Below are 26,699 nucleotides of genomic sequence, written 5' to 3'. Positions count from 1 at the left end.
ATACAGACCAGACTGGCCAAGGGCAGCAGTGTTCCTTTTCTAACTGGACATAAGAGAACTGGTTTAATTTCCTTGACAATCCAGTAGGTTTATATAGATAAGTCATAAAATAGTTAAAAATCTTCAAACTGCAAGGTGGGGAGGATTTGTAACTCCAATGATCTCATCAGTGCAGGGGTCAAGACTAATAGTCGGGTGACGTAAACCATTCTGAACAAAATCATAGTCACTTTATGAAGCTGCAGCAACCTGGAGAGAAGTTGCCAAAATCGTGTTATACAGAGGCTCACAGTCAGCGTACAGAGGGAGCATTCATCGACTCTTTCAGTGAATGGGCTGGGCTGGGCCTGTAACCAAAGTCCTCCTGTATTTTTAATGAAAGGACGCCTGTGTACTCTGCAAAGTATCAGAGAACCATTTCACTAAATTATCCTTGCTCTATGATCCACTCGTAAATAATTATTCCACTTATATTACAAAAAAGGGGATAATTTCAGTCATATCCAAATAATATACAATTAAGCAAACATTAATAGCACTGAACCACTTACAAAGGACTCATACAGGAGTTATAGACTAGCAGGCACAAAATGGACTGGTTGGTAGCCATCTGTGCAAGATTATTTTCTTATTCTAAGATGGAAACTGCTTGCCCAAGGAAAGAAATGAAGGAAACTTCATACTATAATTTAATAAACAGGCCCAGAAGGCTCTGTATCCGACCTACCAACTAATCCCAAGGCCAAACATGATCGCTAAAAGAAACATTCTTAAAAAAAACTCACCAGTCTCCAATTCTGCTGGCTGTTTAAACAAGAAAATAGAAATGGATTAGGATTATTTTTGTCAGAGTAATTAATAAACATAAACGCAAAGTGACCAAATGCAACTATTTTTCAAAAGCAATTTTATTCAAATGTTTTTCATACTTAAGTTAGCAGGCCACACAACCTTGCACCTTGTCTGCCTGCACTGCACTTTCTCTGTAACTGTAACACTTTATTCCACATTCTGTTATTGTTTTCCCTTGTACTACCTCAATGTACTGTGATGAAATGATCTGTATGGATGGCATGCAAAACAAAGTTTTACACTGTACCTTGGTACATGTGACAATAATAAACCAATTTCCCTTTTCTGTTTTAATTTTGTACCTTTTTCTTGAAATAATTTCAGAGAAACAGAAAATTTTAATTTGCTCCAATTTCCTAACTGTGGTACAGAAGGAACTTAATTAGATGAGCACATAAATACTATGGCTGCATCACCAATCTGATGCCAGGTATTCTTCAGCAAGTTGCTTTATCTCTTGACCTCAAATACATTCCACCATCTGTAAGGCACAAGTCAGGCAGAGAATCATTCACTGCAGGATACAGAGTCTCTGGCCTGTCTTTTAGCTGCAGTTTGTAGCTGGTTCAATTAAGTCTCAGGTAATCTCAGGATGTTAACAGTGGCGATTCAGGGACTGGATATCAAAGGGCAGTGGATAGGCATTCTCTCATTGGAGATGAACTGCCTGACACTTGTGGCACAAATATCCTGAGTCCCTGCCTGAACATTTATAACCCAAGGAGTTATAAATGGAATCGTACACTGTGCAACCATCAGTGAACTCTCCTGCTCTTGAGCTGATGGAGGAAAAGTTACCAAAGCAGCTAAGTATGACCTAGGTGGGGGGAGGGAATAGTGGAGACAGCGACAGAGGCTGGGAGGTGATGTGGAGTCAGAGGGTTGCAGATGATGGAGTCAGATGGCTCCCCACCTGGCTTCATCTGCCCATTAACCCCTCATCAACTGGATCCACATCACTTGTCAGCTCCTTACCCATCCCTCTCACCTCTTTACACTGCCTATCTGCCCTTTACAGTCAGTCCCGATATGGGGTCTCGAACTGAAATCTATCCCTTTGCTTCCGCAGATGCTGCCTGACCCACTGAGTTCCTCCAGCAGCTTGCTTTCTGCTCCAGTTCCAGCATCTGTAGTCTCATGTCTCCCGTCTTCTCTCATTCCAAGTTTTATGTTTGTTTCCTTCTATCATTCACAGTTAATCCATTCACCTCTCTTCAGGTAGGTCAATGTTCCAGCTGTGTTGTTTACACTCAGATATATCCATGAATATTCAGAACATAGAACAATACAGCACAGGAACAGGCCCTTTGGACCATGATGTCCCTAATACGGTCGAATTAAACTTATTCTCCTGCCTGTGCATGATCCATATCCCTCCATTTCCTGCATATTCATGTGTCTAACTGTCTCTTAAATGCCACTATTGTATCTGCTTCCACTACCACGTCTGGCAGCCTGTTCCAGGCACCCACCACTGTCTGTGGGGGGGAAAAGACTTGCCGAGCACAGCTCCTTTAAACTTTCCCTCTCACCTTAAAGGCATGCCCTCTAGTATTTTACATTTCTCTCCTGGGAAAAAGATTCTTACTGTCTATCTATGCCTCTCATAATTTTATAAACTTCTATCAGGTCTCCCTTCAGCCTCCAACACTCCAGACAAAACAAACCAAGTTTGACCGACCTATGCACAACAGCATGCTACAATCAGGTACTCTGGCCACTGAGTACGCACCAGTTAGCAAGCATCCACTTATCCTACACTGATCCCATTTTATTCTCCCTACATTCCTCCCAGATTCCACCAGTCATCTGCACAATTTACAGTGGCCAATGGACACACCTTGTGTGTGCCATTAACAAAACATACCCAGGCTGCTCTGACAGCATCTTCCAAACCCGTGCCTCTTCTACCAAGATCAAGGGCAGTAGGCACAGGGAATCCCCACACACCAGGTCCCCTCCAAGTTGCACCACCTGACTTGGAAACATCTAAATGGTAGAACTCGCTCCTCAGGATCACCTCGGGATTACCATCACCAGAAGGACAGCAGTGATTCTAGAAGGTAGCTCACCACAACGTCAAGGGATCAAGATAAAGCCCCAATTCCACAAATACACAAATACCTGGGCCAACTACAGCTATCACTTGAAAAAGAATCAAGGCTCACTCATGGACAATGTGTGCACCATGGACTTGTATTTTTTTTTGCACTGAAGTCCCGTTTTTGCAGTTTATTTTCCCATCTCTCTGTCCTGTATAATTTGTGTTGTGTGTTGTCTGTACCTACGTGCTTGTGATGCTGCGCAAGCAGGTTTTTCATTGCATCGTACTTGTGCACATGACAATAAACTCAACTTGACTTGATGGTGTCTGTTGCAGGCCACAAGTGAATAACCCTGGAGTATATTACAAGTCTGACCGCTTTTGAATCCGCTGCTGGTGCTGCAGTTATCAGATGATTAGCGCTTACCTCATCATCCACTCTTGGCTTTTCAAAGTAATTGTGTCTGGACTTTTTCTCTTCGTCCCTCTCTCTCTCCCTCTCCCGTTCCCGCTCTCTCTCCCGTTCGCGTTCCCTTTCTCGCTCCCTCTCTCTTTCCCTCTCCTTCTCCCGGTATTTCTCACGCTCCTTTTCGCGAACAACCTTCGCGGTTGTTGGCACGTAGTCGCCAATGTCATCAAAGATGCTGAAAGAAAGGAGAAATAGTAGTCCAACTATGTGGGAAATGTTCAAACATTCTGCAAAATGCTATAGAGAGGTCCTAAACACCAGTCCTCACAATGAGGGCAGTTGGCAAGGGAACACAAATGAAGAAAATGGCCAGCATTCCAAGCTATCTCAGCTAAGCTTCCTCCCACCCCCATTCCTACAAGGACTCCATTCGTTCTCCCAGTTCCTCCATCCACATCTTATCTGCTCCAATGACAGGAAACGTCTGCCTTCTTCCCCTCGACTGCAGTTGGCAAAATCCTTGACGGCATCTCATCTATTTCTGCACCTCATCCTAAGCAGAGCAAGGACAGAGTTCCCCAGTCCTCACTTTCCACCCCACACCAGCCTCTGCATTCAATGGATCATCCTCTGGAATTTTCTATACCTTTAATGAGATTCCATCACCGGACATCATCCTATCCTCTTTCATCATTCTGTTCCACCTGTGACTCCCTGGTCCCCTCTTCCATCTCCACCAACCAACATACTTCCCCGGGCACCAGCAGGAGACACCGCACGTTCTACCTCTTTCCTTCCCACCGTTCATGGACCCAAACAATGGAACCAGGTAAAGCAGCGATTCACTTGCACTTCAAGCATACTGCATTCAGTGTTCACAACGTGGTCTCCTCAACAGCAGAGAAACCAACACAGATTGGCGGAATGAGGGGCAACCTTACAGAAGTGTTTAAAATTATGAGAGGCGTAGATAAGGGGGATAGTAACAGTCTTTTCCCCAGGATAGGGGAGTTCAAAACTAGGGGGCATAGGTTTAGGGTGAGAGGGGAAAGATTTAAAAGGGTCCTGACGGGTAACTTCTTCACACAGAGGGTGGTGAGTATATGGAATGAGCTGCCAGAGGAAGAGGTTGAGGCAGGTACAATAGTATCATTAAACCATAGAACAATACAGCACAATACAGGCCCCTCGGCCCACCATGTTGTGCCAACCTTCAAACCACTCCTAAGACTATCTAACCCCTTCCTCCCACATATCCCTCTATCTTAAATTCCTCCACATGCTTATCTAACAATCTCTTGAACTCGACCAACGTATCAGCCTCCACCACCACCCCAAGCAGCGCATTCCATGCCCCAACCACTCTCTGGGTGAAAAACCTCCCTCTGACGTCTCCCTTGAACCTCCTACCCATCACCTTAAAGCCATGCCCTCTTGTATTGAGCATTGATGCCCTGTGAAAGAGGCGCTGGCTGTCCACTCTCTCTATTCCTCTTAATATTTTGTATACCTCTATCATGTCTCCCCTCATCCTCCTTCTCGCCAATGAGTAAAGCCCTAGCTCCTTTAGTCTCTCCTCATAGTCCATTCTCTCTAATCCAGGCAGTATCCTGGTAAATCTCCTCTGCACCCTTTCCAATGCCTTAAGAACGCTTAAGGAAGCTCTTGGATAGATACATGGAGGGCAGGGTCTTGGAGGGATATGGGCTGAATGTAGGAAATTGGGACTAGCTGGGTGGGCACCGTGGTCGGCATGGACTGGTTGGGCCGAAGGGCTTGTGTCCGTGCTGTATTGCTCTATGACTGCTTTGCAGAACATCTGCATTCAGTCCACAGGACTGACCCTGACTTTCCCGCTGCCTGCCATTTTAGCTTGCCACCCCACTCCCAATTTGTGGCTTCATGTACCGTTATAACAAGGATCAACACAAGCTTGAGCAACAACACCTCACCTTCATTCTGAGCACGTTGCAACCTTCTGGACACAACAGTCAATTCAACAAATTCATGTAACTCATGCTTCTCTGTCTGTATCACAACTGTCTGGTTTTACACTTGGTCATCCACCTGTGATATTAACTCAGTATTTCTCTCCCCACTAGCACAGTCTAACCTGCTGGGCATTCCCTACAGTTCTCCTTGATTGCCTGTTGGTGTTCTCCCTCTCTAACAGCCCTCATTAGTCCATCAACCAGCTAACTTCATCGACAGCTGATCGCCGTGGCAATCGTGGCCTCACCCCACCAGAAATATTCCCTTTGTACTGTCCACCCTTCCTGCACAACTTAAAATGAACTTGTTTTTGCTCTTTCCTGCTTCTGTACAAAGGTCTTTGGACGGAAGCCTTAACTCTGTTTCAGACAGGCCAAGGATGGCAGACTTCCTTCTCTGAGCCAGGTGAGCTTTTACAATACGTTACTGTCGTAACAAAAAATAATCGCGGCACAGTAGTGTAGCAGTTAGCATAACGCTATTACAGTGCCAGCAACCCAGGTTCAATTCCCGCCGCTGTCTGTAAGGAATTTGTATGTTCTCCCCGTGTCTGCATGGGTTTCCTCCCACATTCCAAAGACGTACGGGTTAGGAAGTTGTGGGCGTGCTATGTTGGTGCCGGAAGCGTGGCGACACTTGCGGGGCTGCTCCCAGAACACTCTACGCAAAAGATGCACTTCACTGTGTGTTTCAATGTAAATGTGACTAATAAAGAAATCTTATCTTACTTAAGTTTAAATTTACCAACTGCCATAAGCAACACAAATAATGCTGGAGGAACTCAGCCGGTTGGGCAGCATCCGTGGAGGGAAATGGGCAGTCAACATTTCGGGTCAAGACCCTCCCAGGGTGAAGGTTCTTGACCTGAAACGTTGACTGTCCATTACCCTCCATAGCTGCTGCCCAACCCACTGAGTTCCTCCAGCATTTTGTGTGTTGCTCCAGACTTCCAGCATCTGCAGTCTCTCTTGCGTTACCAACTGATTCAGACTCAGAAGCGGCTTCTTCCCCTCCGCCATCAGATTTCTGAATGGTCCATGAACACTACCTCATTATTCCTTTGTTTTTGCACTATCTATTTATTTTGTAATTCATAGCAATTTTATGTCTTTGCACTGTACTGCTGCCACAAAGCAACAAATTTCACATTTTACAAGACAGTGATTCTGATTCAATGGTCTAGAGCCAAAACCACTATATTTCTGCTGTCTACATAGTGAAGTTCATTTTCCTTTACCCAATGATGGTATCAAACCATCGGCGTTACACACATGGACCTACAGATATTCCACACCAACTGAACATCAATCACTTTCACAACAAGCACCAGCTCTGTTGGTGCTTGTTTTCAACTATCTGCCCTATGACCAGAATCTTACCCTCTCTCTTAAGCTCTTCCAAAGCATCCCAGGAGACTTAAATGAAAAAAAATACCTTATATCAGCCTCTGGTGGTCTCTTCTCATCACCTCCCAATTTACCTGAGAAAGAAAATAGAAGGAACAGTAAAAGTGCGTCATCATAACCATTGTGGAACATGTTTACATTGTGCAGAACACGATTCTGCCCCCTTTCCCTTTGTGCATCTATAGAATTTAGTGTAGTTATGAGTAGGATGATCTGGGATAAAACTGCGTAGTTTAAGAACCTGAACCCTTAACTATAAAAATGCCTCTTGCCTTCATCAATGTGCATTTATTGCTTCCTGCTACAACTGAACTACTGTGTTTTTTTTAAATCAGCTTTTCTGTAAGTTGTGAAAGAGTGAGAATTTTTGGAAATGTATTAGGAATTAGAATTTTAACACCTCTCCAACCAGATGAGGCTTGTGCTTGAAGCACAGATTTTGAACTGGACCACACCACGATGAAGCTTTGGCTTTTGGGTGTTTGTCGCTGGCGGGAAACTTAGGCGAAGGGTCAAGCCTCATTATCCTAAGGACCAGTCACCACGAGCAGTAATCAGAAACGTAGCACAGAATGAGACCACAGTCTGGTGCGCCTGTGTTGATTTTGTGTGGAAACTGTGCTCGAGCCTTCATGCCAGCTTCTGCTCTCAACCCTTGTCTAACTGCCATTTAACATGACTGACAGAAAGCATATGCTAGCACTTGTTCAGCCAGTGATCTAGATATACTCAACGCTGAGAAAAGACATATCCTTTCACACTTTTTGTCAATGATTCACTCACAGGGAAAGTTTATGACTCACTCATTGGGAAAACGGTCTTCTTCCAACTGATTAAAAAGCTCTCATCTTGAAATCCTTTACTGTGTCACTATGACCTTCCTTGTTCTAAGGAGAACAATGCTAACTTTTCCCGCTAAACCACCCTTTCGATGGCCTTGCTGCATCTATTATTCAGAACTGTCCCACGAGCAAGCCTTGGTGTTTAAAATACTGGATGGAGTCTCTTGCTTTGCTTTAAATGTTACCTTTATCTCTCTTCTTCATCTTCTTGTTACGAGTTCCCTGACGCAAGTAGGACAAGATCTGGGTCAATTTATTGATAACAATGTCATTGGTGGTCAACGTTGTTTGTGCCTTAAGAGAAAGGACAGATCGATCAAAATCATCTTAGTACATAAGCAAATCTTGTGGGGTGGGCTATCTTATAGCAGCAATGCACGTTCTTCATTTTTCAGCTTAAATAGAATCTGGATTGAGAAAGTAAGCAAAAACTAAAAAGCTTTCAACTTAAAAATCTCAATTAACTTCCCATATGCAGGAATAAAGCCCAGCTGTTTACTTGTTTGCTTCCAGATTGGAGAACAAGTCACACGGCTTGGAAAAGGGCACCGAGTCTACACCAACCATTTGCACTATCCCATTTTGGACTGTATTTATTGGAGTACACAAGAATGAGAGGGGACCCCATAGAAACATTTTGAATGTTGAAAGGACTGGACAGAGTTGATGTGGCCAAGTTGTTTCCCCATGGTGGGTGAGTCCAGGACAAGAGGGCACAGTCTTAGAATTAGAGCGTACCCATTTAGAACAGAGATGCGGAGAAAATTCTTTAGCCAGAGGGTTGTGGATTTATGGAATTTGTTGCCACGTACAGCTGTGGAGGCCCGATCACTGGGTGTGTTTAAGGTGGAGATTGATAGGTATCTAATTAGTCAGGGTATAAAGGGATATGGGGAAAAGGCCAGGAATTGGGGCTAGATGGGAGAATAGTTCAGCTCACGGTGAAGTGGCGGGGCAGACTTGATGGGCCGAATGGCTTGCTTCTGCTCCTTTGTCTTGTGATCTTGTGATTTTATTCTCCCCACATTCGCAGATTCTCCCACTCACTAGGGCAATTTATAATGGCCAATTTACCTACCAATCAGAGCATCTTGAGCATCAGTGACAGGGAAAGCATTCAAAATCCACACAGACAGCACCAAAGGTCAGGATTGAACCCAGGTCACTGGAGCTGCGAGGCAGCAGTTCTACCAGCTGAGCTACTGCGTCACCCCAATTGATTGGTTTAGCAACAACGATTTCTATATTGTTGGAAAGAGTAGCATGCTCTCAATAGGAGGCACGGGAAGAGTTTCCAAGCTAAGACAAACATGAAGAACTACAGTGACAGATCAGGTGGGAGTCCACTGCCTATGACCACCCTAGATTGATAGAGACAGCTTGCTGCAAGGACTTTACTGAGTTGTGGACCAGGTTAAAAATCCAAGCTCACCCAGTTCACCCATAGAAGCTGCCAATTTGAGTGGCCTCTTCTAATCCACAGATAAGATGGTTCTTAGCAGACAATCATCATTCATGAGGAGGGATTGTCAATGTAACAGAATTTAACTTGCACTGTTATTTGACAAACTTAACTTTCTAGTTAGTTAAATAAGCAGAAACGAAAATAACAAGGCAATTAAAGGTAGAGATGCTGTATGTGTAAAGCAACAGAGTGGTAAATTGGCAATCAAGTTCTGAAGATTCACAACTCGGTGTCCCTATCCTCTGAACTGTATGCCATGTTCTCCAAGAAATAATTGCCTGACTGTTTTAAATGATTTAAAATTATACTGGGTACATCAGCAGGTGATACTTTACTCTTCCACTGCTTGTTTTTTTACTGCCCGGAGGGTGGTCAGTATATATGGAATGAGCTGCCAGAGAAAGTAGTGGAGACCGGTATAACAACATTTAAAAAGGTACTTGGACAGGCACACGAATAGGAAAAGGGGCCAAACGTGGGCAAACGAAACTTGCTTAGATGGGAATCTTGGTCAGCATGGATCAGATGGGCTGAAGGGCCTGTTTCCATGCTGTATGACTCTGACTCTTTGTAGCATAAAGACCAGATCTCTGGAGTTCACACCAGTCTACTGGAGACACTGCTGTACATGGGAAGCAATTCAAACTTTAGTTTTCACAGTGTTTTCCCCAAACTTGACAAAAATGTAAAACCAGAAACATGTTCAATTAAAACCAATACAGCAACATAACACGTTGATACTGCACAGCTAATCTTCACCTCCATGGTAGGGCAGTCCGCTTTGCTCCTGATTAGTGTTGTGGGTACATCCGTGTCTGCATATTCATCATCCAGATCCACAACGTATGCCATGCGTCCTGGTAAAAACAACTCATTTCGCTCTTGGGGCTTCATTTTAAAAAGAATACGGTACGTGTTGCGCCCTGGAAAAAAAGAACAAAGTCAGGACTAGGCTCTTCAAAACCGTGAGCCTTCAGTGACACAAAATAGTCAGCACACCCAACGCCATTTAAACAGCGTCTCTGCAAGTGGCTCTGGACGTGAAGGGACAGGTTTCACGCTTTCTACAGTTGCAGGGGAAAGTGCAAGGGGATGGGAAGGGATGAGCAGATCAGTGAATCACAGAGAGTGGTCCCTGAGGAAAGCAGAAAGCGAGGGGGGAGAAAGAGAGGAAGATGTGACTGGTGCTGGGTTCATGTTGGAGCTGGCAGAAATGGCGGAGGATAATGCGTTGTATAACACAGAATAAAAATTTATCTATCAGTTTTGAAATCACACAATGACCCAGCCTCAGTTCATGGGAGAAATACTTCCAGATTTAGATCACCCTTTTGCACCTATGAACATTGTCCCTGATTTGCCTGGCTCTAATTTTAAGGTTACGATCTCTTTTTCTGTACTGTCCTCATTAAAGGAAGTAGTTCCTCTCCATTTGCCCTAACAAATTCCTTAAATAAATTGAAGCACCTCAGTTAGTTCAGCCCTTTCATTGATGAGACTCATCTATCCAATTTGTGCCAATCATTTAACCCTTTTGGTCCTAATGTACGTAAATCCAAATCTAGACAGGTTCTTGGGGTGAGAGAATTGTGCTCAGTAAAGGAAGTAGTTCCTCTTCCTTTAATTGTGGAATGAGATTGAATAAAATTGTCTCTATTAGAAGAACAATGGTGATCTCATTAAACATACAAAACTTTTGAAAGGCATGATCAGATAGATGCTGTTTCCCGTGGCAGGGAGTCTGGGCCTGAAGTCCCATGCCAAGACAAAGGGCTGATCATTTAGGAATTGGGAATAATTTCTTCACTGTGAACCTTTGGAACTCTGTGTCCCAGAAAATTCTCAGTGTATACCCAGTATAGGGAACAACAGATTTTTGGACCCCAAAACACTTCAGGGTTATGGAGACACAAGAGAGACTGCAGATGTTGGAAATCTGGAGCAACACACAAAGGAGCTGGAGGAACTCAGGTCAGGCAGCATCTGAGGAAGGAAATGGACTGTCGACGTTTCAGGTCTAGACCCTTCATCAGGGCTGGAAAGAAAGGGGGGAGATGGGTGGTATAAAAAGGTGTGGGGAAGGGGTGGAGCAACAACCGGCTGGTGATGGGTGGATCCAGGTGAGGGGGTGATGGGCAGGTGAGGGAGGGGGAGAGTAGGAATGATGCAAGAAGCTGGGAGGTGATGGTGGAAGTGACAAAGGGCTGAAGAAGATGGAATCTGATAGGAGAGGACAGTGGACCATGGAATAAAGAGAAGGGGGAAGGGGAACTGGTGGGAGGAATGTGTGGGTGAGGGGCAGATGGATAAGATTTCTTTATTCATCGAAACACACAGTGAAATGCATCTGTTGCATAGGGTGTTCTGGGGGCAGCCCACAAGTGTCGCCACGCTTCCAGCGCCAACATAGCACGCCCACAACTTCCTAACCCGTACGTCTTTGGAATGTGGGAGGAAACCCACGCAGACATGGGGAGAACGTACAAACTCCTCACGGACAGCGGCGGGAATTGAACCTGGGTTGCCGGCGCTGTAAACTGTAAAGCATTATGCTAACTGCTACACTACAGTGCTGGAGAGGGCGGTGGAGGGAAAGAGATGGGGTAATGGGGGCCGGTGGGATCAGGGGAAAAAAAGGGACAGAGGGGATCGGATACCAGAAGTTAGAGAAATCAACGTTCATGTCTTTGGAGACTACCAAGGCAGATTATGAGGTGCTGTTTATCAGGCATGAAGCTCGTGTGGATGGATACTCAGTGTTGACCTTACTGAAATTCAAGCGAGAATGTCACTAAAAGTTTTGCAGCTATGGGAATGAGAACTAGAACAAAAGTAACTGATTGAAAACGCTAACATATTCAGTGTGCAGAATGGTAAAAGGTAGTTAGCAATAAAAAAGGAGGGCTGGAATCTTGCAAATGATGAGGGTAAGTGTGAATGGATGAGCTGGCTGAAACAAAAGGAAGACAGTCTGATGGTCAGCCAACAACGATGACCAATAAAGATGTCTGAAAATGTAAGGGTGTCAACAGTTACTAATGAGACAATGGGATCAGATAACAGGAGCTTTGAATGAGTCTTGGAATATGCAACAACTGACTGAGTAATTAGTTACATTGTTCAGAGATTTATCGTCTGTGTCTGGTTTACTGCTTGCAAAACAGGCTTGTAGAGAACTGTATATTCCTTAGGTATGTGTGAAAAAAAACCATTACCAGCAGGCATGAGGCTCCAGGAAGGGGAGCCACTTGAGACAGAGCCTAATGGATTCAGTCAAAGCCAGGCATCCATTGCAGAGAAGCTGTTGCTTATCCCTCTCCCAGCCTCTTAAGTTCAGGAGCAAGAGTCTCCTGTTTTCAATCAGGTAATAAATCTGTGAGCAAGTTCCAAACTAAAGTTGCTTACCTAAGCGAGTCTTGAATTCAATTTTATTTTCTGGATCTTCATCTTTTCTGAAGGACAATTTTTAAATAATTATCATTCAGAGTGAAACACAGTGCCAACAATCACTTACAAACAGAACATTTCTAAAGTTGACTGCAACTCAAATCCAGCTCCCACTGAAAGGCAACATTAAAACACTTGTTTTCTTATTAGTTATATTGCAGAAGGCGGCCATTCTGCCCATTGTGTGTATGTTGGCTTCTAGCAGAGCAATCCCATCAGTCTCATGCTCTCTATTTTTTCCCTCACATGCCCACTAACTCTCCTTTGAGTTCTATCTGGTTCTCAAGTTCATTGTTGTCATAGGCATACATACAGAGGGTAAAAATGCCACGAAAGTTAGCTTGTTGCAGGAGCAGCACAGTGCATTACGAGGACAAACATGTTATCAAGCTTAAAATAATTATACATAGCTTACACATGTGCAAAACAAACAATGACACTAGTGCAAGATAGAGAGAGGGGAAGGAATATAGTCCGAGGTAACGTTAGGGTTTTCAGGTCAGTTCAGGAACCTGACGGCAGTGGGGAAGAAGCTGTTGTTGAACCTTGAGGTGTGGGTCTTCAGGTTCCTGTACCTCCTGCCTAATGGCAGCATCGAGAAGAGGGCACGGCCTGGTTGGTGGGGTGCTGGCATCTATGTGCTGGGCCCAGGATAGACCCTCTGAGGTGTTGACACCCAGGAACTTGAAGCTGCTCACCCTTTCCACCATAGTCCCCTCACTGAGGACTGGTGTGTGTTCACCTGACTTCCCCTTCCTGAAGCTCACAATCAGCTCCTTGGTCTGGCTGATGTTGAGTGCAAGGCTGTTGTTACGACACCACTCAACCAGCTGACCTACCTCACTCCTGTACGCTGCCTCATCACCATCCGTGATTCTGCCAACAACAGTGGTGTCATCAGCCTGGTCTCTTTGGTCTGGTCTTTGGTGGCTCCATTACTATAAAATTAAGACTCACATGTACCACTGCCTGATCAGCACTGACAATCCTTGAGTAAGTAGTTTCATAGATGGAGATTTTCTGCTCCTCTAACTCATTCTATCGTACACTACGATTGTGGCCAAACTGCATTTTATTTCCATACTGTCAGTCCGTAGATCTCAATTGAGTCATAGAGGAGAGAAACAGGCCCTTTGGCCCACTATGCTGACTATCAGGTATCCATCTATTGGAGGAACTCAGCGGGTCAAGCAGCATCTGCGGAGGCAAAGGGATGGTCGATGTTGAGTCGAGACTCTGCATCGAGACTCTTAACACGAAACAACAACTGTCACTTTGCCTCCACAGATGCTGCCCGACCTGCTGAGTCCCTCCAGCAGTTTATTTTGCTTGATTCCAGCATCTGCAGTCCCGTGTTTCCAAGCACCTATCTGTAGTCATCGCACTTACCAGCACTTGGTTGGTTGCCTTCTGTGCCTTTGCGATACAAGTGCTCGTCCAGATACTTTTGAAATGTTGCGATAGTACCTGCCTTCATCAGTGCATTACAGATCGCAACCATACTCTGGGGGGAAAATACTCCTCACGCCTTCTCACCGTCTTACCCCTCACCTTAAACCTATGCCTTCGGGTTTGAGATGTCTCTGTTATGGGGAAAGGCTTCATCGATCCACCCAATCAATGCCATTCATAATTTTGTACACCTCGATCAGAACATTGAGAACATAGAACAGCACAGCACAATACAGGCACTTTGGCCCACTATGTTGTGCCGACCTTTAAACCTCGCCTAAGACTATCTAACACCTTCCTCCCACATATCCCTCTATTTTAAATTCCTCCATATGCCTATCCAGTAATCTCTTGAATTTGACCAACGTACCTGCCTCCACCACCACCCCAGGCAGCGCATTCCATGCCCCAACCACTCTCTGGGTAAAAAACCTTCCTCTGACATCTCCCTTGAACTTCCCACCCATTACTTTAAAGCCATGCCCTCTTGTATTGAGCATCGGTGCCCTGGGAAAGAGGCGCTGGCTGTCCACCATCTATTCCTCTTAATATTTTGTACACCTCTATCATGTCTCCTCTCATCCTCCTCCTCTCCAAAGAGTAAAGCCCCAGCTCCCTTAGTCTCTCCTCAATATCATACTCTCTAAACTAGGCAGCATCCTGGTAAATCTCCTCTGCACCCTTTCCAACGCTTCCACGTCCTTCCTATAATGAGGCGACCAAAACTGGACACAGTACTCTATAAGTGAGGTCTAACCAGAGTTTGATAGAGCTGCAACATTACCTTGCCGCTCTTAAACTTGATCCCTCAACTTATGAAAGCTAATACCCCATAAGCTTTCTTAACTACCCTATCCTCCTGTGAGGCAACCCTCTGCTCCTCCACAATGCCCAGAATCCTGCCATTAGGACCCCTCTCAGCCTCCTTCATAACCAAGGGAAACAAACCCAGCCTATCCAGTCTCAGCACAAACAATGGCTGGTTAACCTCCACTGTGGATCTCCAGTGCAATCACACTTTCTATTAGTGTGGTGACTTCTGTGTCCCATAATAGGGATTTCCTGTACCTTAATCATGGCATTTAAAAACCAAGTCAAAACATGCACCACCTCTTGCTGTGATTTCATTGATGTAGGAAGCCACAGAGCTCATTGATGAATTCCAACTTTTAATCACTGGGTTCCTCTACTCAAGTGTTGCAAGAAGCTGCCTATTTTATCCAGTTCGACTAAAGACTATTGAATTCAGTTCTGGCTGTTTTATTCTCCCCAGAGCTTTTTTTGTTCCATTGGTATTTCAGGATAAGAGTCCCTCTGACAAGATCAGTGTTCCTTTTCCATCCCCTAGGAGGCAGTGGTGAGCCACCTGATTGAACCACTGCTGCCCTTCTGGAAAAGCCAGAATGCTACTGGAGTAGACAGAGTGAACAGACATTCTTGTCTGATTACAAATTAAATAAATTTGATATTGGTCCATGTACAAATCTTCCCTTCCAACTGAGTGAACTACCTAACCAAAATCCCAATAACCAATCAATCCCTTGCTTTTGGAGGAAGGTTTTTGGACTTTCCATTCTCCTTTGCATGAAGAAGTGCTCCCCAACTCCTGAACTGCCTTGCTTTAATTTTTAAAGTTGTTTGTTCCAGATTATTCCCCCACCCACCTGCCCCCAATATCCAGAAATGATTTCTCTCAACCCTATTGATTCCCTTAGATAATGTTCAGCACTTCAATTATAACGCTCTTTAGTCATCTATCTTCAGAGGAATACAAGCCTAGTGTACGCAAACCTCTCACGGCAGGCACGGTAGTGTAGCAGTTAGTGTAACACTATTTCAGCTGCTGTCTGTAAGGAGTTTGTATGTTCTCCCCGTGTCTGCGTAGGGTTCCTCCGGTTTCCTCCCACATTCCAAAGATGTGCGGGTTAGGAAGTTGTGGGCATACTATGTTGGCGCCGGAAGCGTGGCGACACTTGCGGGCTGCCCCCCAGAACACTCTATGCAAAAGATGCATTTCACTGTGTGTTTCGATGTGACTGATAAAGTTATCTTGTCTTAGCTTAGCGACACTATGACCACTTTGATCACTTTGCACTAAGATGGACTTCGTGATTTTTTTTGGTCTAATTCTGTCCTCTTTTGTAAAAATTGTGTTTACTTTATGTTTTTTTTATCTTACTTAAATCTCACAGCTCAGTCCCTGCCCCCAGTGGAAATGGAATTGTTTTTCAAATTTTTAAATTATAAGGGACATGGATCGGATGAACGCAACGGAGAAGGAGGGATCGATATCCTGACTAATTAGGTGCTGAAGCTGTGGCAAAATCAACCAATGAGAAAACACGTATTCACCTGATGGACGAACCAATAAGCTAAGGAACGGTTATACCTTGTGCAACCACTTGAGGTGTATTAAACACTACACGTTAAAAAAACTACTTAAAACAGTCGAATCCAACAATGTCGACTGTCCATTTCCCTTCACAGATGCTGCCTGACCCACTGAGTTCCTCCAGCTGCCTGTCCTTAGCTGAAAGTATTAGCTGCATGAAACATCTGACACACTGCACAGACTAACAAAAGATATGCTGGCTTGTCCTTATTCCCAATTGCAGGTCATTTGTCACCTGAGACAGCTCCAGCTATTGCACTTGTTCTGCTGAAGTACAAGAAACTTCCCGAGATGCCTTCTGCTTTCTGCCAGTCCTCTCCTATTTTTCTGCACAACCTTTTTCCGTTTTTCAGAGTTGTAATTAGTCTCCCAATTAATTTTGGATAACCCACTTAATGTTGTAGAGTCATAGAGCAATACAGCATGGGAACAGGCCCTTCGGCCCAACTCGTCCATGCCAACCATGATGTCTAAGCTCATCTGTTTTCCCATGTTTCGCCCATATCCCTCTAAACCTTCCCGATCCATGTACCTATCCAAATACCCAGTTTAATGGCAAAATGTGCCTGATATGAATTTGTGACCAACTTCCTCCACTCTCCACATGCAACTTGACCATATGCCCCTGAAACCATTTGAAGGAATTCCTGGGTTATGTGGTATGCAAGATAAATACATAACATCTTTTAAATTGTTTCATTTACCCCTCACTGAAGTATCTGCAAATGCTTTAATTCCTTTAAGATTTCTTTATTAGTCACATGTACATCAAAACACACAGTGAAATGCATCTTTTGCGTAGTGTGTTCTGGGGGCAGCCCGCAAGTGTCGCCACGCTTCCGGCGCCAACATAGCATGCCCACAACTTCCTAACCCGTACGTCTTTGGAATGTGGGAGGAAACTGGAGCACCTGGAGGAAACCCACACAGACACATGGGAGAACATACAAACTCCTTACAGGCAGTGGCCGGAATTGAACCCAGGTCGCTGGTGCTGTAATAGTGTTACGCTAACCACTACACTACCGTGCCTGCCCCTTGCCTTTCTTTTTTCTCTCTCCCAAAATGTACAACCTCACATTTTTTCCACACTATATCCCACCTGCCCCCAAAACCTCTTTGCATTCTCAAGGCCCACACTGCCACCCGGCTTCAGACCAGTGAAGTTCAACATATCATCTGATAGCAACAAACAATCTGCTGGAGGAACTCAGTGGGTCCGATACAGGGTTTCAGCTTAAAATGTCAACAGTTGCTTCCCCACCCCCCCTACAGATGCTGCTCAAGTTCCTCCAGCAGAGTGTTTGTTGCTCCAGATTCCAGCATCTGCAGTCTCCTGTGACTCCATATCATTTGATAATCAAAATCTACAGATGCTAGAAAGCTTAAATAAAAACAAAAGTTTTGGACTCCCCTACCCTGGGAGGTCCTGGGAATTTAGGAAGACTGTGTACAGCATTGGTCTCAATTTAAGGAAGGATATTCATGCACTAAAAGCAGTTCAGGTGGTTTGCTGGACCTATACTTGGAATGGGCGATTGTCCTCCAAGGAAAGATTGCACAGGCTAGACATGTCTGCTGGTGTTTAGAGGAGTGAGAGGGGGCGATTGAAATGTATAAGATCCTTGGGGATCTTGACAGGATGGATCTGGAGAGGATATTTTCTCGTGAGAAAATCAAGAATGGGGGAGGGAGGGAGTAGGGGTCACTGTTTAAAAAATAGGACATTGCCCATTTAAGACAGAGAAGAGGCAAATTTTTTTCCTCTCAGAGCACTGTGTCATTTGAATGGTCTTCCTCAAAGGGTGACAGAAGATGAATCTTATTTTTAGGGGCTGACACAAGTAGATATTCGATTGCAATGGGTGGACAAGAATGCAGGGTTGAGGTTACAATCAGACGCACCATGGTTTTATTAAATGGTGGATCAGGCTTGAGGGCTGAAGTGGCCCACACCTGCTCCTAATTTTGTGTGTTTGTATCCAAATCAGAGAAATAGATTTGTGAATAAGCTGGACCACAACAATAGTCTCCCAACCCATACAGGACCTGTTTATTTCAACTGTTTCACGGCCATTAATCAATTCCTGATTCCAGTATATTACCTCCAATTCAATGCATTCTAATCCTGTTTTACAACTCTGTTAGGCACATTTTCAAAGGCCTTCTGAATGCTCAAATACACTACATGAGTTCATGCTCATCAATTGTTAGTTACAATATCTAAAAACAAGGATTGTCAGACATAATTGATCTTTCATAAAACCAAGTTGACTTTGCCAACCCCATTATTTCCAAAGCACCAGTCCAGCATTTTCCTTACTGCTGGTCAATGATGCTTACAAACCCTCTCTATCCTTTCTGAAATAGTGGGACTATATTTGTTACCTCATCTGTGGGGCTCATTCTACAATCTATGGGATTCTAGTGCATCCACCATCCCTTCAATTTCAAAACCTTATGATGTAGGTCATCAGGTTTTGGCTTTAAGTCCCATTTTCTCTTTATACTAATTTATATTACCAATGCTGATGAGCGCTCTTCATTCACTCTATACCCACAGCACTGCAATACTCTGCTGTTTCCATGCTCTGCAATATATATTTCTCCAGTCTCAATCTGAGACTTTAACTTTTGCTAAATCTTTTCATTTTTACCCATCTAAAGCAGCTCTTACAGTTTGTGTTCCTCACCAGAATGCTGGTGCATCATACTTTCTCTTCCCTTGCCAATGTATTTGTCCTCTTTTGCTGAATTCCTATTTTCCCCCAACTCTCAGGCTTATTTGTTTTCTTTGGCAATTTTATACCTAATACTAACTCTAACTTGCCTTGTTAACTCATGGTTGAACCACCTTTCCTGTTTTTTTCTAAAAGGGCATGTATTGTGAACTGAGTATTACTACTTTAAATGTCAGCCATTGCTGGTTTACTTCATACCTTTAATGTAGTTTCCCCAATCTATCTCACGCCCTCACAGATTACTTCATTCAGATTTCAGACCCCTAGTTTCAGGCTAAAATAAATCATTGTTTTTTTTATATACAACTATCATACTGTGATCATTATTCCCCAAAGACCCAACTACCAGATCTTCAATTAATCCTTTCTCATTATATAATTATTCCCTTCCTGTTTTCACAACAATGATCTAGAAATGTATTACATATATACTTAATGAATCTTTCCTTCATGCTACTACTGTTCATTTGGTTTACTCAGTCTAAGATTAAAACCCACCGCGATTATTATGTTCTCCTTGTTATATGCACATGCAATTTCCTGATTTAAACTACATCTTGCATTATTATTTGTTTGGGTTAAAACTCTCACCAATGTTTTTGTCCCTTTTTAATATAAGATAGCTTTTTAAGATAACATTTTAAGATAGCTTTTTTATCTTTTTAAGATAAGATAGCTTTAATGCTCACGTGCATTGAAACACAGTGAAGTGCATCTTTTGCGTAGAGTGTTCTGGGGGGTCTCTCAAGGCTCTTCGGTCCATCGAGTCTGCACTGACCAGCAACCACCGTTTTTATACAAATCCCACAACGATCCCCCTTTTTATTATTCTTCCCACATTCTCTTCAATTCCCCCAACATTCCACCCCTCACCCACACACTAGGGGCAATTTACAGCAGCCAATTAACCTACCAACCTGCACGTCTTGGGGATGTGGGAGGAAACCGGAGCAGCCGCAGGAAACCCGTGTGGTCACAGGGAGAACGTGCAAACTCCACATAGCGCTGGAGGTCAGGATTGAACCCAGTCTCTGGCACTGAGAGGCAGTAGCTCACTAGTTGGGCCAATGTCATATGAAGCTGTCAATTTTATCCAGCTCAACTAAAATTGAATTCACTTTTACCGCAACACAAAGTGCTGGAGGAACTCAGCGGCTCAGGCAACATCTGTGGAGGGAAGCAGACAGTGGACGTTTCTGGTTGAGACCCTTCACCCATTTATTTTTCTTCATATTTCAGGATATGGGTGTCACCAGTAAGGTCAGTGTTTCTTGTCCATCCCTGATTTGAGGAGATTTGGTGTGCAAATTTCTACAATGTACAGTGGAGAGCATTCTAACTGGTTGCATCACCAGCTGGTATGAGACTCCAATGTGCAGGATCAAAAGAGGCTACAGAGGGTTGTAGCCAGCTCCATCACGGGCACAAACCTCCCCCACCATTGAGAACATCTTCAAGAGGCGGTGCCTCAAGAAGGCGGCATCCATCATTAAGGACCCTCACCACCCAGGACATGCCCTTTCCACGTTACTGCCATCGGGGAGGAGGTACAGGAGCCTGAAGACCCACACTCAACGATTCAGGAACAGCTTCTTCCATCAGATCAGGAACACCATCAGATTTCTGGACAGTCCATGAACACTACCTCATTATTCCTCTTTTGCACTATTTATTTTTGTAACGCAGTAATTTTTGTGTCTTTATGTCTTGCTGCCGCAAAACAACAAATTTCACAACATATGTCAGTAATAAAAAAAACTGATTTTGATTGTCCTCAAATGAGACAGTGGTGAGCCATCTTCAACTGTTGCACTGGCGAAGTACTCCCACAACTGTTGGGTGGGGAGTTCCAGGACCTAAACCCCACGATGAGTGGACAATGTGAACAGATGCTCACCTCTAATTATAACTTTACTAAATGGAGCATCTGTCTTCATACCCAACTCAACTGAACATCTTCCTTTTCCACCCTCAGAATAGCATTTCAAGTTACTCAGGGATAGCAGATGCTGGGATCTGGGGCTACAAACAACGTGCTAGAGGAACTCAGTGGGTCAAGCAAAGCAAAAGAGCTGGTCATTGACTTCAGGAAAGGGGGTGGTGTACATGCACCTGTCTACATCAATGGTGCTGAGGTCAAGAGGGTTGAGAGCTTCCTGGGAATGAACATCACCAACAGCCTGTCCTGGTCAAATCACGTAGATGCCACGGCCAAGAAAGCTCACCAGAGCCTCAACTTCCTCAGGAGGCTAAAGAAATTCGGTTTGCCCCTTTGACTCTCACCAACTTTTATCGATGCACCATAGAAAGCATCCTATCTGGATGCATCACAGCTTGGTACGGCAACTGCTCTGCCCAGGACCGCAAGAAACTGCAGAGAGTTGTGGACACAGCCAAGTGCATCACAGACACCAGCCTCCCCTCCTTGGACTCTGTCCTTACCTCTTGCTGTCTTGGTGAAGCAGCCAGCGTAATCAAAGACCCCACCCACCCGGGTCATTCTCTCTTCTCTCCTCTTCCATCAGGTAGAAGACACAGGAGGCTAAGGGCACGTACCACCAGACTTAGGGACAGCTTCTACCCCACTGTGATAAGACTATTGAACGGTTCTCTTATAGGATGAGCTGGACTCTGACCTCACGATCTACCTTGTTGTGACCTTGCACCTTGTTACACCGCACTCTCTCTGTAGCTGTGACACTTTACTCTGTATTGTTATTACCTGTACTACCTCAATGCACTCTGTACTAACTCAATGTAACTGCACCGTGTAATGAATTGACCTGTACGATCGGTATGCAAGACAAGTTTTTCACTGTACCTCGGTACAAGTGACAATAATAAACCAACACCAATCTGTGGGTGGAAAGGAATTGTCGACATTTGGGTTGAAACTGTGCATCGGGACTGCTACTTTCAAGTACTTACTTCACTTCTTTCTGCACTTTCTCAATCATATCTTCTTCTTCTCTCTCTTTGCTGGTGATTTCTGCACGGACCTAACGAAAGACGGATGAGATGAATTACTTAGACCCACCTGAAGACTTCCCTGAAGGTTATTTCCTCACGTAAAAAGTCAGACAGACTGAAAATTTAAAAACATTGGTGAAGAACAGCATTAGCCTCACACCCAACGTCAACAAGACCAAGGATTGATTGTGGACTTCAGGAAAGGGAAGTCGGGAGAACACGCACCAGTCCTTGTTGAGGGGTCAGCGGTGGAAAGGGTGAGCAGCTTCAAGTTCCTGGGCATCAACATCTCAGAGGATCTATCCTGGGCCCAATACATTGATGCAATCATGAAGAAGGCACGCCAGTGGCTCTACTTCATTAGGAGTTTGAGGAGATTTGATATGTCAAAGACTCTTGCACATTTCTACAGATGTGCGGTGGGGAGCATTCTAACTGGTTGCATCACCGCCTGGTATGGAGGCTCCAATGCACAGGATCGCAAGAGGCTGCGGAGGGTTATAGACTCAGCCAGCTCCATCACGGGCACAACTCTCCCCACCATCTACGACATCTTCAAGAGGTGGCGCCTCAAGAAGGTGGCTTCCATCACTAAGGACACTCACCATCTGGGACATGCCCTCTTCTTATTACTACCATCAGGGAGGAGGTACACACTCAACGATTCAGGAACAGCCTCTTCCCCTCCACCATCAGATTTCTGAACGGTCCATGATCCCATGAACACTACCTCATTATTCCTTTTGTTTTGCACTATTTATTTTGTAACTTATAGTAATTTTATGTCTTTGCACTGGGCTGCTGCCGCAAAACAACAAATTTCATGACATACAAGTCATTGATAATAAACCTGATTCTATCCACTGGTTGACAAAACTCGGCTCCAGAACGAAGAGCCTCTATTAGAGGATAATTTGATGCCAACAGCCTATTACCGTGAGAAAGGTCTCTTCTGAGATCATTTTCGAAGCTTTAAAATCTAGTTCTTGTTCTGTCCATCTATCCTAATCTTCCAATTCTTTAATTTTTTTTGGTTACACTACCTATCCTGAAGATGGAGCCAGGTTGAAGACCACATTATAGCAATTAAGACCAAAATATATTTATAAAGCAGTTTTAGACTGTAAGACCATAAGACATTGGGGCAGAATTAGGCCATTCAGCCCATTGGGCCTGCTCCACCATTCGATCATGGCTGATTTATTTTTCCCTCTCAACCCCATTCTCCTGCCTTCTCCCCGCAACCTTTGACGCCCTTACTGATCAAGAACCTATCAACCCCTGCTTTAAATACACCCAGTGACTTGGCCTCCACAGCCCTCTGTGGCAATGAATTCCACAGATTCACCAGCCCCTGGCTAAAGAAATTCCTCCTCATCTTTGTTCTAAAGGGACATCTTTTTATTCTGAGGCTGTGCCCTCTGGTCCTAGACTCTCCCACTACTGGAAACATCTTCTTCACATCCACTTTATCCAGGCCTTTCAATATTCGGTGAGTTTCAATGAGATCCCCCCTCATCCTTTTAAACTCCAGTGAGTACAGGCCCAGAGCCATCAAACGCTCCTCATACATTAACCCTTTCATCCCCAGGAAACCTCCTCTGGACCCTCTCCAACGCCAACACATCCTTTTGTACACACAGGGCCCAAAACTGCTCACAATACTCCAAATGTGGTCTGATCAATGCCTTATAAAGCCTCAGCATTACATCCTTGTTTTTATAGTTTAGTCCTCTCGAAATGAATGCTAACATTGTATTTGCCTTCCTTACTACTGACTCAGCCTGCAAGTTAACATTGATAAGCCTCAGTTAAATCTCTCAAAACGTACAATTTGACACCAAGGCACAAAAACGTTCAGTGCAGATACAAGACAAATTGAAGCATTAGATCTTTAGGAGGAGAAAGACACAGGGAGAGAATTCCAGAGCTCATCCATTGGCAGCTGAAGGTACAGCTGCTACTATGGGTGAGATTAATAATGGATCTGATCAAGACCCCAGAATTGGGCATGTACAGAAATTGCTTGAGGGTTATAGGGCTGAAGGCCATTAAAGAGATAGGGAGGGCAAGACCAGGGAAAAATTAGAAAGCAACAACAGAAATTTAAGATCAAGGGTTAACCAAAAACAGAAGAGGTATGATTTGCAACGCAAGTAGCAAAGCCTCATGAGAGATAGGAGTTGGCCATTCATCTGCCCCCCAAAATAAAATCACTACCATAAAAAATGTATTTCACTGTGTGTTTCGATGTACGTGAGTAATAAAGATCTTATCTTATACCTTCTCTGCAATTCTATAAGACAATAGCTGGTCGTTTACCTCAGTGCTGTTTACCTGCACTAACCCAATATCTCTTGATTCCCATAAATTTCCATTAACCCATGTTCAATATAATCAGTAGCTGAGCTTCCTCAGTCCTCTTAGGAAGAGAATTCCAAAAGAAATTGGGTGAATTCATGAAAACGTAGCATCTCATTGGTGGATTAAGAATTAAACACAAACATGCAGAGAAAGGTCAGAATTCTGTACATCTGGTACAGCAAGAGTCTCTCTGCACTAGAAACTCGACACATAGTGCCAGAGGAGAGGAATAACAAGCCTAAAGAGTACTGCACCTCTTTCCCCAACACTCCCAACCCCTCCAATGGAAGAGGTTGAATATACTCCGGCTCACCTTTCCCCTCTGCTCTTTCCTCTCTCTCCCTCATAGAATGATACTTTGTCATTTAAGTTGTGTACATTTGCTTTTACCCAATTCCCCTAAAGACTTATTTTAGAAACAGCATGTGGAAAAAAAAAACTACTTATTCTGTAGCTACCTCACTGCACTTGCAAATTTAAAAATAATGATATATTTTGAATCCGATTTAATAAGGATTATCCTTCAAGGAAAATAAATTACTTAGAAATACTTAAAAACACATTTTGATTAGCTTTAAGGCATTCCCATTCCCACTTCGGCAGTAGACTAGCACAACATTAGTAAATGTTAATTTGGTTATTCTGTGAATTACGGAAACATTATGCAGAGAAGGCCATTCAGCCTACAGGCTGTGCCGGCTTGGCAGAACAATCCAGTCAATGACACTCCCCTGCAGATTACTTTCCTTCAAGTGCATAACAACTTCCCTTTCAAAAGCCATGGACAATCTCAACCAGGGCTCAGTGAGTGATCCTGAGGGAGCTCAGTCACCCGAGCCTAGAACCACAGATCTACTTGCAGCAATTGTAGGTGTTGTAGACTCCACCAGACTTTTATAGTGGGGAGCTGGGTCACTACAACCAACTGTACAAACTTGGTAGGCAGAAAGTATATAGCCAAATGGCGAGGAGAATCCAAGACCACTGAAGGTCTGCATCCTGTTATTACCTTCATCTATCCCCAAAGCACTTGGGATCAGATTACTTCTTTTCATTTGAGCTGCCTTTGAGGACTGTGGAGGTTGAACTGCACTAAGCTTGTGCCCTCTCCTCAGATCTGTTTTTCATAGGTGACCCTTGAAGAAGTTCCCAGGTGACAGAGGAGGTCATTGCCCTAACAGTTATTAGGGTGCTTTTCAAAATTTCAGGGCATCCCAAAGCATTTTACAATTAATTAAGTACTTTTCACCTTGTTCACTTTTACAATAAAGGAAACTACAGAAGCCAAGCTCTGCAAGGGCAAGCTCCCACAAAGAGCAATGGAACATGACCGATTTTATTTGTGCTGTTGGTTGAAAGATAAGTATTGGTTCTGGTCTTTTAGGAAATGGTGCCATTACCTTACCCAAGGGCAAACAATTTACTGTCTGGTCTGAGGAGATTGAGACTCTGCAGCACTGTCAGTGTGCAAACCTAGAAGTGACAGGGGTGAAACAGAAACCCACAGCCTTTGGAACAAAGGCTGACACTTAAGAAATAAAGTCCAACATAGAAAAGTGCAGCACAGGAACAGGCCCTTCAGCCCATTATGTCTATGCTGACCACAATGCCAATCTAACTAATCCCACCTACCTGCAGGTGGTCTGTATCCCTCCATTCCCTGCCTGTTCATGTGTCTGTCTAAATGCTTCTTAAATATTGATATTGTATCTATTTCCACCATCTCCCCTGCAAGCACATTCCAGTCACCTACCATTCACTGCAAAAAAAATTTTCTTCATACATCTTCTTTAAATTTTTCCCCCTCTCAACTTAAACCCCCGCAGGATACCCTAAAAGTTAACCTCCAGGTTGAGTTGGTGGTGAAGGCGGCGAATGCAATGCTGGCATTCATGTCCAGAGGAATAGAATATAAGAGCAGGGCTGTGATGTTGAGGCTCTATAAGGCATTGGTAAGACCTCAGTTGGAGTAGTGTGTGCAGTTTTGGGTTCCTTATTTAAGAAAGGATGTGCTGACGTCGGAGAGGGTTCAGAGAAGATTCACTACAATGATTCCAGGAATGACAGGGTTAACATATGAGGAACGTTTGACGACTCTTGGGCTGTACTCCTTGGAGTTCAGAAGAATTATGGGGGAACCTCATAGAAACATTTCGAATGTTAAAAGGCCTGGACTGTGTAGATGTGGCAAAGTTGTTTACCATGGTAGGGGAGTCTAGTACAAGAGGGCACGACTTCAGGATTGAAGGGCGCCCATTCAGAACAGAGATGTGGAGAAATTTCTTTAGCCAGAGAGTGGTGAATCTGTGGAATTTGTTGCCAC

General features: G+C 44.1%; 1 protein-coding gene across 1 annotated transcript in view; it reads right to left on the bottom strand.

The window, feature by feature from the left end:
• Positions 1-26,699, bottom strand: part of ik (IK cytokine) — a 55,801-nt gene that overhangs the window by 17,547 nt on the left and 11,555 nt on the right. The window contains exons 7-13 of the mRNA XM_052014704.1: positions 21,971-22,041; positions 12,416-12,462; positions 9,770-9,933; positions 7,731-7,839; positions 6,732-6,777; positions 3,324-3,540; positions 786-804 (exon numbers count right to left, since the gene is read on the bottom strand). Coding sequence (XP_051870664.1) covers positions 786-804; positions 3,324-3,540; positions 6,732-6,777; positions 7,731-7,839; positions 9,770-9,933; positions 12,416-12,462; positions 21,971-22,041 — 673 coding nt within the window. The remainder of the gene's footprint in view (positions 1-785; positions 805-3,323; positions 3,541-6,731; positions 6,778-7,730; positions 7,840-9,769; positions 9,934-12,415; positions 12,463-21,970; positions 22,042-26,699) is intronic.

Source organism: Pristis pectinata, chromosome 4 (assembly GCF_009764475.1).
Source record: "Pristis pectinata isolate sPriPec2 chromosome 4, sPriPec2.1.pri, whole genome shotgun sequence".
In the NCBI taxonomy this organism is placed as follows: Eukaryota; Metazoa; Chordata; class Chondrichthyes; order Rhinopristiformes; family Pristidae; genus Pristis; species Pristis pectinata.
The sequence above is the reverse complement of the archived record's forward strand: the minus strand, read 5'-3'. Positions and strand labels throughout refer to the sequence as shown.